Source organism: Hydra vulgaris, chromosome 06 (genome assembly GCF_038396675.1).
Source record: "Hydra vulgaris chromosome 06, alternate assembly HydraT2T_AEP".
Lineage (NCBI taxonomy): Eukaryota > Metazoa > Cnidaria > Hydrozoa > Anthoathecata > Hydridae > Hydra > Hydra vulgaris.
Genome location: NC_088925.1, coordinates 58695221 through 58713828, shown reverse-complemented (window position 1 = coordinate 58713828; position 18608 = coordinate 58695221). Strand labels below are relative to the sequence as shown.

General features: G+C 29.3%; 3 protein-coding genes across 3 annotated transcripts; all 3 read left to right on the top strand.

Annotated features, from left to right (window-relative positions):
* The first annotated feature begins 951 nt into the window (after window positions 1-951).
* Window positions 952-2583, top strand: LOC136081551 (tigger transposable element-derived protein 4-like). Its single transcript, XM_065798876.1, has one exon. It carries the CDS (start codon window positions 952-954, stop codon window positions 2581-2583), a length of 1632 nt encoding a protein of 543 aa, XP_065654948.1.
* A 1511-nt stretch (window positions 2584-4094) lies between these two features.
* LOC136081550 (uncharacterized) lies at window positions 4095-6776 on the top strand. The gene is made up of 5 exons (XM_065798875.1): window positions 4095-4343; window positions 4801-4813; window positions 5171-5603; window positions 5664-5804; window positions 5981-6776. The coding sequence occupies exons 1-5, from the start codon at window positions 4095-4097 to the stop codon at window positions 6774-6776; spliced, it is 1632 nt and encodes a 543-aa protein (XP_065654947.1).
* A 3973-nt stretch (window positions 6777-10749) lies between these two features.
* LOC136082026 (ARL14 effector protein-like) lies at window positions 10750-13610 on the top strand. Its single transcript, XM_065800558.1, has 2 exons — window positions 10750-11004; window positions 11187-13610. Exons 1-2 carry the CDS (start codon window positions 10779-10781, stop codon window positions 11600-11602), a joined length of 642 nt encoding a protein of 213 aa, XP_065656630.1. The 5' UTR covers window positions 10750-10778; the 3' UTR covers window positions 11603-13610.
* Window positions 13611-18608: the final 4998 nt, after the last annotated feature.

The following is an 18608-nucleotide window of genomic DNA, read 5'->3' as shown; positions in this document are numbered from 1 at the left end:
TTATATCAATATATTGACAATCATATTAAAAAAACCTATTCATGTTATACATTTTTGTAAAGGTATTAAAATTCTTAATTAAATACAATAGAAATATTTTTTTTGAAAATTTCATCAAAAATCAACTTTTATTTCTAGGGTTACCACCTTAAAGAATCCGTCTACTTTTATTTGTTTTTTCGAAACTTCTGCAACAGATGTTTCATCAAACTTCTTATTTTTTAATGTTAGGGGAGATGGGGGCGCATTGATCGCCGGGGCAGTATGATCTTTTGGCTTTTACTCGTTCATTTTTGCCTTACCAGAAGTGAGGTTGCAATTTAATTAACCATTATGCTTCCCTAATTGATTATTCGTAATATTTTTTCATAAGGTTATCAGCGTCAAAAAAAATAAAGAAAATATTGTTTTTCGTCATAAAAAGTGATTTTTTTAAATCGTACTATAATTCAAATATATTTTTATTTAGATGTCTGTATGGGTTAACAACAATTTTATTTTAAATTTGTAAGTGTTACGTGTATAATATAATATATAATTTTTATTTGGCTGCAATTTATACAGTAGATATTGCTATCAATATGTTACCTATACCTATTGGGGTATATTGATCTTTGACTATGCGGATCAAAGTGATCGGAGGATCAAAGTGCCCCATAGAAGACGAAGTGCCCCATGTTTTAGTTTATAAGCAATACAGTTAAACGAATGGAATTGTATTTATAGTTTAAAAAAAAACTATATATAAACAAACAATAGCTTTTAGCATTTCATTTTTTAAATCTACTTATGTTATAAGCTAGTAATAATAATACTATTATTTTATAATATCAAAAGAATAATATTTAACATAATAATTAAAAAATATTTAACATAATATTATTATGTTAAATAAATGCTAATTATTAAAAACATATGCTTTTATTGATATATTTTTTTACAGATCTTAAAATGGTTAGAAATAGAATTAAAAAAACAAATAAAGTTGTTATACCAAGTGAAACAATGAAAGTAGCTGTTAATAAAGTTTTAGAAGGAACACAACTGAATGTTGTAGCACGTCAGTTTAACATAGATAGAATGACTTTAAAAAGATATTGTCGTAAAAAGAGGCTTAATCCAAATGAAGCTTTCAAGCCTAACTACAACAATAGACAAGTTTTTACAGCAGAAGATGAAAAAAGTTTATCAAGTTATTTACTAATTGCATCAAAAATGAACTATGGCCTTTCAACTAGGTCAACGCGATTATTGGCATATGAATTTGCTTTAAAAAACAATAAGATATGCCCATCATCATGGATCAAAAATAAAATTGCAGGCATTGATTGGTTGCAAGGTCTTATGAAAAGACAACCAGAGTTGTCTCTACGAACACCTGAAGCAACGAGCTTCGCTCGATCAATAGCTTTTAACAAACACACTGTAAGAGAGTTTTTTCAAAATCTTAAAACGGTAAGAAATCGATATAAATATAATCCTAACTGTATATATAATGTTGATGAAACTGGTTTAACAACCGTTCAAAAGCCGGTAAAGGTTTTAGCTTGTAGAGGAAGCAAACAAGTTGGAAGAATCACATCTGCAGAACGAGGAACATTGGTAACTGCATGTTGTGCCTCTAATGCTATTGGAAATTCCATTCCTCCATTATTTATTTTTCCTAGGGTAAAGTTTCATGATTACATGATTAAGGAAGGACCTCCTGGATGTGTGGGATTTGCAAATCCTTCTGGTTGGATGAACTCAGAAATTTTCATAGAATGGATTAAACATTTTGTTAAATATTCAAACTCTCAGGAATCTCCAGTTTTGTTACTTCTCGACAGTCATGAAAGTCATATTTCTGTTAAAGGCTTGGAGCTTGCAGTTCAACACGGAATTACAATGATAAGTTTTCCTCCCCATTGCAGCCATAAATTGCAGCCATTAGATAGAACTGTTTTTGGACCATTGAAAAGGTTTTACAATTCTGCATGTGATAATTGGATGGTTTCAAACCCAAGACCAATGACCATTTATGATATTGTTTCAATAGTTCGAGAACCGTATACAAAAGCTTTCTCACCATCTAATATACAGACAGGATTTAGAGTAGCTGGCATTGAGCCATTCAATTCTGAAATTTTCAAAGATGATGAATATTTACCATCATCAGATACAGATAGAGCTGCTCCAGATACAGTTACTATCACTCCTGTCAACAACATGGAATCTGAAATGATACCAGCACATGTTAATCACATAGAGTCTGAAATAACTATAGTAAATATTGAAACAAGTATTTTAAACAAAGTGTCAACAAGTGTTGCTTCTATAATCTCACCTGAGGTTTTAAAACCTAACCCAAAAGCATCTGCCAGAAAAAAAAAAGTTAAAAGTAGACAGTTAAAAACAAGGATCTTGACTGATACTCCTGTCAGAAATGAAATTCGTTTGTCAAAAGAAAAGAAAATTTTGAAGCAAACCAAAAATCGACAAAAAGTCTCCACAAAAGATAAGAAAGAAACTAAGAATTACTTGCTTAGGAATAAAAAACAATGTAAACCAAAAGCTGCTTCACAACTTGACTTTCACAAATGATGAAATATTCTTAATCAAAATATTGTACTTTTAACAAGTTTTGTAAACTTAAAAGTTGTATTCTTATTTCAGTCTTTATATTTCAGTTCTTATAAATTTCAAGTTGTTGTAAAGTTTTAAACGTATATAAAGCGGGTAGCTTATAGCTGCTGTGATTTATACATTTTTTAATTAAAAATTAAACTAGTGGGTTTAACTGCTATATTTAAAAAATAATTAAAAAATTTAGATGTATTATATGTTATACAATATTACCCTTTGACTAAATTATTTACAAGATTTAGTTATAGAAGTGTTAAACGTTTAGATAATATTACGCATATAAGATCAATGTGCCCCAAGTCGGAGATCATAGTACCCCATAGTTTGGGGTACATTGATCTTTTGAGAGGGTTGTTTAAAAGTTAAAATTATTCATGTTTATCATTTTTTTAAATCAAAATATTTATATATTCCAAAAGCCAGATAGTTCTACATGTGTTTCGTAGTTAATAAGTTTTTACATCTCTTTCAGGTTCTGCGCAATTTTCAAAACACTGCTACGGCGATCAATGCGCCCCCATCTCCCCTATACTATGGATAGTTCTTATGCGGGTAATCAGACCAGATGTGCTCGAACCTTTGAATTTTATGAAAGAATTGCACAGGGTACATTTTACTTCACTAGCTGAATCATATGGTTTTGTGAAATACTTCTAGACAGAAGTTTTTCACAAAACCATATGATTTTTGTGAAATTCTTCTGTCTAGAAAATTTAATAATCTTGTGGTTTGCAAAAGCAAAACAAAATAACTTCTGATTTTCGTCATTCATTTATAAAATTTAAATACAAAAAGTACATTAGTTTAAATTGCTATCTTTATAAAGTTATTATTATTATTAAAATATTAAAAATCGTGAAAAACTGGTATTAGGAAACGGTTTCAGTATTGGAAAAATTAAGCTGAATACCGGTATTAAAAACCGTGAAAACTCTACCAACAAATGTTAATGCATGCATGCTAATAGTTTGTTGGAGGACAATTTTTATTATGATCCATTTCAATGGAGTATAAAAATACACAGATAAAAATAGTTGGTGGATTTAAAGGAGGAATTTTACCGTGAACTTGACAGGTTTCATAATCAGGGCCGTCCCGAAGAGGGTGTAACAACCCCCCTCCCTCCCACAAAGCTGTTATTTGTGCATGTCAGTTGGCACATTTGTACATTTAGTATTTGAGTTGGCATTGATGCCAGCTTGTACATTTAGTGTATGAGTTTTGTTAAATATTTTTTTAAATAAAAAATGTAAATTTCATATTAATATATTATATACTTTTTGATATTTACGACTTTCGGGAATAAAATAGGGTACGTTTTGGTGACGTTAAAAAAATTACTTTTTAGGCATTTCAATCCCATAAGGAACTGCGGTCTTTAAAACCACAACGAAGTTGCACTTGATGCTTTGTTTTCTTGAGTTTTAAAATATTTAACTTTCTGTTATACGATTTCTTGAATAAGTAATATGAAGGCAAAACGTAAAAGATTTAAAGTTGAATGTCTAAAATGTGGCAGTATATTTAATCACGATTTTAAAAAACAACACCAAGAAAAAGTACATAATGGGATATCATTAAATATAAAACACGTTGGTACCAACGTGTTTTATAAGGATTTTCGGGAGCACCATGGTGCTCCCGAAAATCCTTTTCAAACTGCAGTTAAAACTTCCAAAGTCGCAGGGAAACGAGAATCGATATGTACCTGGTTTAATGTAATATTAAGTTCAACGATAATTATGCTAATAAAGTTGTGGAATAATTTAAAACATCTGAGTTTTAATTTAAGTTAAAACGTAACATTTAAGAAATCAATCAATACATTATGTATTTTTTAACAAATCAATTAATCCTTTATGCATTTTTTAACAAATCAATCCATTATGTATTTTTTAAGAAATCAATCTATTATGTTTTTTTTAACAAATCCCTCATGTATCCTGATCACTTATTCAAGGATAAAAATAGTAAAATTGTTTTTAAAAAATTAAAAGCATTTATTTTATAACTTCTTTTGGATTAATTTAATTGAACTTATTAAGCTTTTTTAATTAAAGTTATTTCCTTATAACTTGCCATTTATTATATTTTAATTAAAGATATAAGTTACTTGTTGATTTAGAATTAAAACATTTGTTATATTTATATGATATAATGTATAATATAATTTAGAACTATGAAACATGTCATTCTTAAATGTTAGAGGAGGATTTATTTCAAGAGAATTCAATTCAATTGTCTCGAATAGATGAACCTGACATACAAAATGATGAAGTCAATTGATTATCGTGTGCTGTTCAGTTAGAAAATATTGTCACAGACTTAAACGAGAGTGGTACCATTTTGTCTAAATTAAAATCTGAGACATTTCCAAATCCTGTGATATTCTTATTGGAAAGCATTTAGGTCATTAGTAGAATAAAATCAAGTTTTAAAGAATTCTTAAAAAATGCAAATATTTTATCGGAACAAATCTCTAAATCACCTGAAAGTTCCAAACCGATTAACAATATTATCGATAACATAATTAATCATGATTCAGGCAGTCTTGATTCGGTTGCTACAGCATCTCAGTGTCAATACCTTATTGCTTTAGGGCCACATCAGCCAAAATTAACTAAATATCCAGTTAATACTACAGTTATCAACATTAAACAACATAGTTTTAATCCTAAATGGTACAATGAATATCCATTATTAGAATATAGTATTGTGACAGATTCTGCATACTGTTTTGTATGTACTTTATTTTCAAATGGTCCAGGAAGATCTTATCAAAATTCAGCATGGGTAAAACCTGGTGTTTGTCAATGGCATAAAATGAAAAGCTGTGGAGTTAAAAAATTAGGTAAATTACAGCATCATTTTTGTTGTTTTTCTCATAAAGCAGCGTTACATGATTATTATGAATTTATGACAACTGAAAATCATAATGATATTATTTTAAACGTATCAAATAGAAAAGAAGCAATTAAGTTAGAATAAGAAAAAGATTTCAATAAACAAGTTGTAGTTATATTATTTGATATTGCTAGAACATTATCACGACAAGGATTAGCATTTCGAGGTGATGGTGACGAAAGTGGAGGAAATTTTATGCAGTTTGTTCAATTACTCTCTAGGCATAATCCCTTATTGAAACGCTGGATAGAGGAGTCTTCTTTACGATCACATAAGTTACTTACTTAGGACCACGATCTCAAAATGAATTTATTGAACTACTAGCTAAAGAAACATGTAACATAATAATAAAAGAGATACATGAAGCAAACATTTATTTAGTATCTGCTGATACTACACCAGATATATCACATCAGGATTGTTTATCAGTATGTGTCCTATATGTTAATAGTCAAGGCAAATCTGTTGAGCGACTTTTGGAAATTGAAAAGGGAAACGATAAAACTGGTTCGGATACAGCATCACAAATAGTCAACATTTTAGAAAGTAATTTATTAAATCCGGAGTTAATACCCTTTCAATCCTATGATTTTGCAAGTAATATGTCAGGGAAATTTAATGGAACCCATGTTAAACTTTCTGAACTTGTTGGTCACAAAATTATGTTTATACCATGCCAAGCCCATCGCTTGAACATGTTTTTAGAACGTAGTTGTGATGCTAGTAGTATAATTGGAAGTACTCTTAATATATTAGAAAATCTCTATGTCTTTTTTTCCTCAAGTAATAAAAGATATGGTTTGCTTAATGAGAAAATTTCTAAAATTGAAAATGCGTTACAATTAAGAAACTTGTCAAAAACCAGGTGGACAGCTCGTGCTGAAAGTGTTAAGGCTGTATGGAATTCATTAGAAGCTGCTGTTGAAAGCCTTGATGAAATTCTATTATTAAACGAGTGTTTTGATAAAGGAACAAGATCAAAAGCACTTGCTCTTCGAAAACAAATACTTTCTTTTGATTTTATTGTTTCTATATCTTTCATGAAGAACATTATGTACAAACTAAAGTATCTTACTGAAACTCTTGAGGCAAAAAATTTATCTATAATTGATGCAATAACTTTAAATTACAGCACAATGAAAATTTTAGCATCAATCAACTCTGATGACTATGCAATGAACAATTTCATTAATAGTGCTAAAGAGTTTTCCACCTTACTTGGAATAGACTCTGAAGCTGATTTTTGAAACCATCATCGTAGAAGATTAGCTCCTAAACGATTCGATTGTAATTCTACAACACAAACAGAATTTACAATGAATTTATTTTACAGAAAAGAGTTTAAAATAGTTCTTGATACCATTTTAAAACTAACAAATGAAAATTTAAAAACATGTATTTCTTCTATTGAACCATTATATCTATTGTTTTCTCAACTATTTAATAAACTTAATATTTTCTTGGGTAATGTCCAAAAATCTATTTTAATATTTCCACCAGCCAGTCAAGGTGCAAATCTTCAAGATTATGACTTAGTTCAAAAAGAACTAGAAATATTATTTAATATGTTAAAAGAAGACGAAACATCATTTAATTCCTTAAAGGAAAAATCAGAAGAAGTAAAGCATATTTTACCATGTGCTAATCAAATTTGTCGTTTAGCCTTGACTTCTCCAGTTACTGTTGCAACAAATGAAAGAACATTCACTAAACTAAAACTGATAAAAACACATCTTAGATCAACAATAGCTGACGAGAGATTGAATTCTTTAGTGTTATTGGGTGTAGAAAAAGATATTGTTGACCAGTTGGATATAAATAATTTCATATATGATAGTTATTACTCCGTTAATGCTCAGCAGGCTAGAATATTTTTTCCGTGGTCGAAAGTCTCAAAAAAGTGAATTCTTCAAACATTTTCTTTCTTTTATTATTAAAACGTAAGTACTTTATTCTACCCAAAAATATTTGGCTTGTATATTTATAATTTTTTGACCAACAAGTTCAGAAAGTTTAACATGGGTTCCATTAAATTTACCTGAAATTACTTGCAAAATCATAGCTTGCCTTAGGCAAGCTTGCTATAACCATTCATGATGGTTTTAAAAATGTCAAATTTTCGCTTATTTTATTTAAAAACTTATCCTCAAAATCTATGTAACTGTACAATGCATTGTACAGTTACGTAGATTTTAACAATAAGTTTTTTTGAATTAATAAGCGAAAATTTGTCATTTTTAAAACCATTATGAATAGTTAATGAATAGTTTTGAGTGTTGTGTTGATGTACAGTGTACATTAACACAACACTCAAAACATCGAATCGATGCATGTTATGACGATAACCCAAGCTCTAAACTTTGCGAATCCGTTGGACGGATCAGAGCTTTATCTAAGTTGTTCAATGATCTAGGAGTACAGAATTTAGAGGGTCAGAGACCCCCAAAACTTAAAAAGTAGGTGTGTTTAAAAAAAGGCCCAGTATTTCACTGTTTTCTTTTTTTTGAGTTGGCATTGCCAGGAGTTTAACCCCCCCCCCCTAATAATTTGGTTTGGGACGGCCCTGTTCATAATCAACTGATTAGCCAATGATTTTCGCAACTAAATGTATTTGGACTGTCTGAAATATTTTCTCTTGGTATTGCATGAATCCATCTTTCTCTTTCTTGAGGGTTACAACTTTTGTTTGGTAGCCGAAAAAGTTTTATTCTACGTTCTTTGTCATAGTTGCCTTTGCAACCAGTTACACAACATTTAAAGGGCATGATATAGTTTTTTGTTGAAATAAAATTTTATTATTTTTTAAATACAGAAAATATAAGATATAAGATAGTATATAATATAGTATAGCATATAATAAGATAGTATAGCATATAAGATAGTATTGATTACAATGCCGCCCAGACAGCAAGGATATAATAATCCCACACTGGTCTTGTGCATGCTGCCGCGCTGGACCGGCTACGGCTGCCGAAGTTGGCAAAGCTCCGTTTTGCTCTAAGAATTTTTCATGGACCAGCCGTTGCCAGCTTGTGATGGCAAAACAGCGGCTAGCCAGTGCAGGACAAGAACTGGTAGAACAACAATTAGCCATTATTACACCGTGATTTTGTCTTTTTTAACTAACTGAGTCGCGAATGAGATTTTTTTCAATTTTCATTGGGCAATCCTATTTGAAGTCCCTATATATTTCTTTAAGACCCTGTCTTCTTAATTATTTAAAATTGTTTTTAGCAGAAACGCCTGTAATTTTTTGGTTAAAAATTAGCATATTTTTTATTAATTCAAGGTCAACAAAATGAATTAGACGCATGATTATTGACAATTTTAATTTTTATGAATAAATTTGAAAAACAGGTTTGAATTTTAAAACATATTTATGCGACAAAAAAACAATTAATACACAATAACTTGATTCATAACCTTCGACAATGGTACTTTTCTGCGATTCATATTCAAACGTCAACATGATTTGTTATAAATTTCTGTTTCAATTTGTAACGCTATTTTCTTCTTTAGTGCTTGCATCCATTTTAACTTTAATAAAATTAAAATAAACATAAACTCAGCTTAATAATATATTACTTATATACTTATATACATATATTACACATATACTTATATACATATATTAATTTATACTTATACCACATAGTAACAACATATATACAAAATGGTCATAACATTTAAACAACATGTTACAACAACACGTATTTTTATTATTGACGAAAAAGATCTTTTTATAGCTTTGTGAATTAAAATGTAATCAATATCACAATGAAAATTTACAATTTACAACCAAGTGTAGGATACTTACAAATATGTTTATTAAAACATGTGGTACTTGGATTATTATGGAACAAATCTCCATTCCTAATTTAATGTCTTGGGATACATTTTATGATTAAATATTTAATTTATTTCACAGCATTTCTAAATAACACGCTGTGACAAATTATTATTTTATCATTTTATTATAAATAGATTACTTTAAAATGTTGCCACAGGGTAATTCCGCATCAAATCACCCAAAATTTGAAAAACTTTGAACCATGGGTCTTCAAATTTTTTAAAAACCTCTTTTGCTGTTGCATCTTAAAAAGAAAAGTTAACATATAAAATTTTAGCTAAAAATGTTGAGAGGTTGACAAGATACTGCAATTTTAATACTGACCTGGTTTCCTAAAATGACCCGGTTTTCACAACACTCTGAAAAAACATTTTTCTTAAAATAATAAGAAATAAAAATGGCAAAAACATGAAAATAAACATATGAAATGTTTTTTTGATGCTTAATTCAATAAATGTACTTAAAATGCTAAAATATAAAAGGAACATGCTTAAAAATTAATAAAACAACTAGTTTCTATTAATAAATTTTTTTTTTGCTGTTAATATTTTCAGCTGTTTATAATCTTACTAGGCACAAAAAATCTAACTGGAAAAACGACTGAAACATGCGGAACTTTAATTTCAAAGATGTATCAAATTTTCAATAAGCTATTTTAAAAAACTTTCAAATAGAATTCTGTAAAACATTATATTTAGTTAAAAGACTCCTTAAAAAAAAAAACAATTTTGTTATATTTAAGGAAGTCTTAATTATATGATAACTTAGTTATTTGAACTTAACAACTGAAAAAAACATCCTGTTTTGTTTTATACAAAAACTGAATTAGTGTGATATGGATGTGCATTTGTTTTTAAAATTTTGACAACTTTTGTAAAAGTTTATAATAACTAGTTTATAAAAAGTTCAGTTAAAAAACAGCATTCGTAAATTTTATTTAAATTTTAACAAATTAACAATTTGATATAAGGTAAGTGTGGGTATTAAGGCCCGGCGGGTAATAAGGCCTACTAATCCAAACTTAGGGAAAAAATAAATTGTGAAACTTTTTTTCGACATTAAAATATTAGAGTTATCTGGTTTTATCACTGGTAGCAAAAAAAAACCAGCATTTCTTTACATTTCCATTTTTTTAGGTGGGCCTTAATACCCATACTTACCTTGTATATAAATTTTATATAAATATATCTATAAAGAAAATTAACAATATCTATCAGTGTAAAAAATTATACAACAGTGGGATTCTGAAAAGGTTTGAATTATTTCTATATAAATTTTTTTTTTTACAAAAAATTAAGTAGGAAAATTCTTTTATTTAAGTAGGAGAATTCTTTTAATTAAGTAGGAGAATTCTCTTTTTTTTTAGGAAATACATTTATACAAAGTAGTTTATTATAAGATGTGTTCTATTGGTTTAATGACATCAGATGCATGCAAAGGCCAACAAGATGTTATTGGAACTTTAAGCAACAAAGAAAAAATAGCTATATCATTGCGCTGTAACATTGAACTATCAAACTTAACAACATTATGTGAAAAACATGCTACAAATTATTTGAAAATGTGTTCTATATGGCAGAAAGCATGCTGTGATCCATTCAAAAAACATACAAAGAAAATTACAAGTAAGTAAAAGTGGAATTTAAGTATTTTAATATATATATTTTTTTAATTTGTGTTTTCCAAAACATAAACAATGTTTTAAACAATTGTGCAGATAAGCTATATACAACTATACATACAATTATACCATATACAAAATACATAAAGCTATATGCAATTATATATACAATTCAATTACTTTTAGAAAATCTTAGAGTAGTTACGATAAATGAGTCACAAGACATGATGAGAAGTAGCTTAAATATTGCTCCTGGGAAGAAACTTTGCAAACCCTGTAAGCAAAAGATTGCCAAAAAAGCAGATCTTAAAGAAGAGAAGCAAAGTCAGGGTGAACAAGATGAAGATTTTCTAATATCATCATTCAAATCAAAAAGACAGGAGATCAATGAAGAACTTGAAAATTTTAATATATCTCCTCTAAAATCTCATTCAAAGTCATCAAAACATATACTCTCAGAAGGAAAGCGAAAAGTTGCGCGCATCAACGAAATGGTAAGTAACTTACTAGAAAAACTGAAAGTCAATTCAATGTTCCCTCAAAACTGTGCTATGAACCAAATGACATTAAAAAGAAGGCTGAAAACTTTGATGAAATTATGAGCTTGATAAAAGAAAAAATTCTATGTTCTGACAAAAGGACTATTGTTCAACTTCTAACACTGGCACCCCCAAGTTGGTCAATATTAGAAGTACAAAATAACTTTGCAGTTACAGAATAACAAGCAAAAAAGGCTAGACAACTTTTTAATAAAAAAGGATTGTTGGCCATCTCACCTTTGTATAAAGGGAAAGTCTTACAAATAGAAATAGAAGATTCTGTTAAACTTTTTTATGATTCAAGTGATTTATGTAGAACTATGCCTGGAAAAAAAGATTATGTTAGCATTTAAAAGAACGTCCATAAACAAAAAAACTGCTTTTGTGTAATTTAAAGGAACTATATATATTATACAAAGAAAACAATCCAGAAATACAAATAAGTTACTCAAAATTTGCTTCACTTAGACCAAAGTGGTGCATTTTGCCAGGTGCATGTGGTACACATTCTGTTTGTGTATGTTCTTATCACCAAAATGCCATATTCCTAGTAGATGCTTTAAATATTGCACTAAAGTATAAGGACTTACTTTCAAAAACCGTTTGCTCAGTAGAAAACAAAGAATGCATGCTTGCACAGTGTGATGATTGTCCTGGTAAAGAACCCCTCACCAAATATTTGTATGAGATTTTTGGAGAATACGAAGATGATTTTGAGATACACTACAAGCAATGGCAAACTACTGACCGTGCAACACTATTAAGTTTAACAGCTGATGTTCCAACGTTTGTTGAACTATTAGCATCTTGTTTTGAAAAGCTACAAGCTCATTCTTTTATAGCTCACTCTCAATCACAGTACCTTAACCAACTGAAACAATATATGGATCAATCAAGCATTATCATTATTGGCGACTTTGCTGAAAATTATGCTTTTGTTGTCCAAGATGAAATACAGAGCTATCATTGGAACACCCAACAATGTTCTTTACATCCATTATTCATATACTATAAAGATGATAAAGGTGAACTGAAACATATTTCTTACTGTTTTATATCAGATGACATTATACGTGATGTAACTTATGTGTACAAAATATTCCAACTAATCATACCAATATTAAAAATAAAATTTTCCAATCTGTCCAAATTACATTTATTTACTGATGGTTGCGCAGGAAAGTACAAAAATTGTAAAAGCTTTTACAATCTATGCCAACTAGAAAGCGAATTTTGCCTTAAAATTGAATGGAACTTTTTTGCCACTTCCCACGGAAAGTCACCATGCGATAGGATTGGTGGTACTGTAAAAAGATTAACAGCACAAGAAAGTTTAAAACGACCGTACAGAAACCAAGTTCTCACATCAGAAGCTATGAATGAATTTTGTATTGATAAAATCAAAGTTGTTAACTTCATTTACATAAAGGGATTGGACTTACAATGCAACGTGAAGAGCAAAAAGAAAGGTACACTGGTGTAACAACTCTACCTGGTACTCGTAGTTCTCATCAATTTATACATCTTGGAGATAACAAGGTTGGGGCAAAGAGGTGTAGTACAGACACTAATTATACAATAATCCACAATCTTAAAAAGAAACAAGACATATCTCTACTTGATACTGTCACTTTAGGTTGTTATGTCGCTGTAGTCTGTGATGATAAGTGGTGGATCGGCATTGTAACTAAAACCAACTTAGAAGAAGTTGATGCTAAAGTTAAGTTTCTTCATCCAAATGGTCCATCAATCTGTTTTAACTGGCCTGAAAGAGACGACTACTGTTTTATTCCAAACACCAACATATTGAAAAAACTATCTGTTCCACAAGTTTGCTCTAGTTCTGGTAGAAACTATGTGTTTCTATGTGAAAATGCTGAAATAGAGGAAGTACAAGTAAAATGGGAGCAATATTGTAAACTATTACAAACACAGTCAAAATAACTTTCATCTTTGATACCTTTACAAATCTTGTATATTTAAGTAACTTTTTAAATTACGATTAACTTTATTTTATTTACAAATATTTTTTGGGAATTTCTTGAAAAAGTAATACATCTTTGAAATTAAAGTTCCGTATGTTTTAGTTGTTTTTCCAGTTAGATTTTTTGTGCCAAGTAAGATTATAAACAGCTGAAAATATTAACAGCAAAAAAAAAAAAAATTTTTATGGGGGTGTTTTGAGATATTGGGCCCCAAAGTTGGTTTATAGAAACTAGTTGTTTTATTAATTTTTATGCATGTTCTTTTTATACTTGAGCATTTTAAGTACATTTATTGAATTCAGCATCAAAAAAACATTATATATGTTCATTTTCATGTTTTTGCCATTTTTATTTCTTATTATTTTAAGGAAAATGGGAAACCAGGTCAGTATTAAAATTGCAATATCTTGTCAACCGCTAAACTTTTTTAGCTGAAATTTTGCATGCAATATTTTTTTATAATTAGGAATAATGTGTCAAAATATAACACAAAAGGAAGACACATGGTTCAATGGACTGGGTGATTTGATGTGGAATTGCCCCACAATAAGATTACAATTTAAAGCATCTTAAACATTTTAAAAAAGATGCACATTATCATTATACCATTAAAATATTTGAGATTGAACATATAAAATTTAACATTATTAACATATATTTAAAAAATTTAAATTGAAACCCGAACATAATGTTTTTCATTATTGGCAATATCCAGATGAAATCTGTTTATCTAACTGAAACACAAACTTGTCAACAAGGGAACAAAAAAGGTTTTAATTTACTACCTGTGCGTGGTAGGTATAAGGTGTTGAGGAGCACTAAAAATGTTAGGAGACTTATAAACTACATTAAAAAAAAAATTCATCAAATTTGATTAAATAAAAAAATTGTGCAAATTTAGGCCTATATATGTATACGTGTGTATATGTGTAAGTATATATATTTATACGTTTGTATGTTTATATGTCAGTAAATAACTATATATGTATTTATGAGTTAATATTTGTATATGTATTATTAAAAAAATATTTTTTTATCTAAAATTTGTTTAGGCGGTTCTTGATGAAAAGAACTTATGATCTTTTGAGAGTATCTGCTTTTTTATTACAAAGTTAACAAAATTTGTAGTTCTTATTGTATGTAAGGTTGTTTGTTATTATTATGTAAGGTTATTGTTGTATGTTTTGTCAGGTCAGGTTATCCTGCTACTGGTAATATGTAACCCAGAACAATCTGCTTCATGTCCTGCTGCCTTGTAGGATACGCCTTTGGAGTTGGTATCTCCAAAAGCTAGGAGATACCAACTCCGACTTAAAACACTCCTGCCTTGGGGCTCTTGGTTGAGTAAAGGTCACTCTCCTACATGGTTTTCGTCAGATTTTGCAGCTGCAATTGCCAATCGAAACCGTTACTTCCATATCTATCAGCAAAACAATTCTCCAGAAAACAGACGTCTGTTTATTACGGCTAGAAACCATTGTAAAAAGGTTTTGTCTATCGCCAAAGCCCACTATTCTCAGGTCATGAAATCTCTTACTTTATCACAAAAATTAGGCACTATGGACTTCTGGAGAATCTTTAACAGTATAAATACCAAGGGCAAATCTTTTATTCCACCTCTCTTGTATGGTTCAGACTTTGTCACCTCACCTAAAGACAAAAGTAAATTGTTTGCTAAGAACTTTTCATCAATATCTTGATTCCACTAATTGCGTTCTACTTGATATACCCGTCAAACAGGTTGATCCATTGCTTGACATTCGTATCACTCCAGCTTCTGTATCTAAAGTGATTTCCTGCTTAGACTATTCTACAGCTTGTGACCCGGACAACATACCTGTTATAGTCTTGCAGAAGTGCTCTCCAGAACTTTCGTCTATAGTTTCTAAACTATTCAACAAGTGTTTATCAGAGTCTTGTTTTCCAGCCTGCTGGAAAGCGGTATCTGTTATCCCTATTTTCAAAAATTCTAGTAAACGACCAGATTTGTCTAACTACCTTTAGTCTTCTTCCTATCATAAGCAAGGTTTTTGAATCTTTAATTAACAAACTATGGTTGTTCGCCGTAAACAAAAACTTACGAAAATTTCGCATTTTTATCTTCCGCATTTCAAATTACTATTACGGAAGTTGTACATGCGCAAATTCACCTTCCGTAATGTATTATACGAAAAAAATAATTAATAATAATTCAGTAATAACCCTTTACAAACAGAAACTTGCAAAACAAATTTCGAAAGAATACTTGCGTAAATAAATAATTCCGTAATAACCCTTTACAAAAAGAAACTTGCAAAACAAATTTTCGAAAGAATACTCATTTCGAAAGAATACTTGCGAAATAGTTCCTTACGGAAGGAGCGTTTCGGAATGTGCGTTTACGGAAAAGACTCGAAAGCATTTGTTAATGTTATACAAAAAAATGTCATTATTTATTGTTTAAATAAAACAATGTCGTTAAATGATTCTTCAATAATTTATACATATATACCTGGTATATATATATATATATATATATATATATATATATATATATATATATATATATATATATATATATATATATATATATATATATATATATATATATATATATATATATATATATATATATATATATATATATATATATATGGGATCGTCCATAAAGTACGTAAATATATATATATATATATATATATATATATATATATATATATATATATGTATATATATATATATATATATATATATATATATATATATATATATATATATATATATATATATATATATGGGATCGTCCATAAAGTACGTAGCTCAGTGGGGAAGAGGGGGTCTGCTAATAGCGTATATGAGATGGGAGGTCAATTATAAAAGAAAGAAGACACTAAACTTAAAAAAATATCATAAAATGCTAGATAATTAGGTTAAAAGCATAGGTACTTTTATGGAGGTGGAGGGTACTCAATAAAGCATATTGCAAAATGCGGGGTAGGGGGAGGGGGGGAAGGTGGACGAAAAACAAGCGTACGTACTTTATGGACGACCCCTATATATATACATTTACCTAAAAAGGTTATAATGTATTATACGAAAAAAATAATTAATAATAATAATTGAACTTTAAGTGTTGCTTGGCCTTTGTCAGTTATTTCTGAATCTTGCGATTAATTTATCACTACATTTTAGCCTAGCTTCAGCTTGAAAACTTTCAGCGCTTGTGTAGTGCTGGTGAGCTTTTACTGAAAATTGTTTCCAAGCTGTTTTGATTTTTTCAGCATTTGTATAGTCCTAATAATGTTGGGATGTTTCATTTGAAAACATTTTCTAGGGCCGACGACACAAGAGGGACCAAGTACCCTTCACACACGAACTTTTTTTTTTATGAAGGAAAAAATTTTGAAAAAATCTTGGAAAATATTTACTTTAAAATTTTTTAAATTTATTTGTTGTTATTGAGGTAATAAAAGCGTAAGGTCATATAACATATCACCTCGAAAATAAAAAAGTGAAACTGACTAAATATAAAATCTTTTTAATATGGGATCGTCCATAAAATAAGTACGCTCGGATGAGGAGACCCCCTCATTTGCAGCCCCCCGCCCCCGACGGGTCTACAAATGGTGTATATGAGATGGGGGCAGGTGGGCAATTATAAAAGTAAGGAAACTCTTAATCAAATAAAATAATAAAATGTCGCGTAGGTAGGTGAAAAGCGTAGGTACTTTTAGGGAAATGGTGGGTACTCAAAAAGCTTATAGCAAAATACTGGGAGGGGATGATCGAAAATAAAGCCTAAGTACTTTATAGCCGACTAGTTATTTTTTAGCATTGATTACTCAAATTATGTCTCATTTTGATTTTAACAAAAGCATTGTTTCCGAATTAGGCAATTGTATTCGTATAAAACGGTCTTTTTTTTTTTTTCTATTAACTTACTGAATCAGGGACTAATTAACTGCTTTCTCACAACTTCGGGTAAGTAATGATTATAAATAAAGGAACAAGGGAGAAACTTTGAGTTAAATTAACGACAAGTTTACAGTAAAAATTAGTGACTCATTCAAAACAACTCAACTTTTGCGATAAAAAGCGCTTTCATTCATTTAAGATTTGGTTATTTAATGTTAACATGGTAGCAAAAGTTTAATTATTACGTTATTAAGATAATTATTTAACAAATATAATAAAAAGAATTGCTAAAATTAATGTAAAAAAGTCGTTTTCATTATTAATAGTTAATTGAAAGTTGAAATTAATATTTCTGCATAATATTAAACTTTATAAAATTAAGCATATTCAAAAGCATAGGATGTAACCGGTTTCTTTGTTCATCTTGTATAATTCCTGCTACACTAAATAAACTTTCTGATGCTACTGATGTTGCACTTAAACACAAAATCATTTTACAAGCTAGCGTTATAAGTTTATAGGTGTCACTTTCTGTTTGATAAAAAGCCATACACACATTTTCTTCTATAGCTAATTTGTTTCTCTCATTAACTATCATTTAATGTTCATCTTACTTTTCGAATTCCAATTCTATATGATGAATTTGATCCACAAGCAGATTTGTACATGGTTTTATGAAAAATTTATTCGTTAATTGTGTAACAAAAGTAATATTTTTATGTCTTGGTGCATTTCCATTAGTCGCATTATTTGACAATTGATTTGATGGAATTGATGGTGTTAGATGAATGGCATCCTGCGATGACAAACTTACTTGCTGCATCTGTGGTGGTAATATTTTTTGAATAAAATTTTTTGCTCGAATTATTAAACCAAGACGTTTATATCTTCTACAAGTTCAAATTTTTTATATCGAAAATCAAGATAAGAAGCTGCCACAAAAATATCACTAGTTAAAACATAATTTGGGCAAATTTTTAAAGAATTTAGTAACTAAAATTTTAATGCTTCTTTTAGATCTGTAGAGAATTCCATCTTAGTTACTTTACTTTTCAACAAAATGTAAACAGCTGAAAATAATAAAGAAACTATAGGATAATTTCGACCACTTAAGCTTATTGTCAAATCTTTTAGTGATTCAAACAAATCGCAAAAATTATTTATTATTATAAACTCGTCATCTGAAGGCA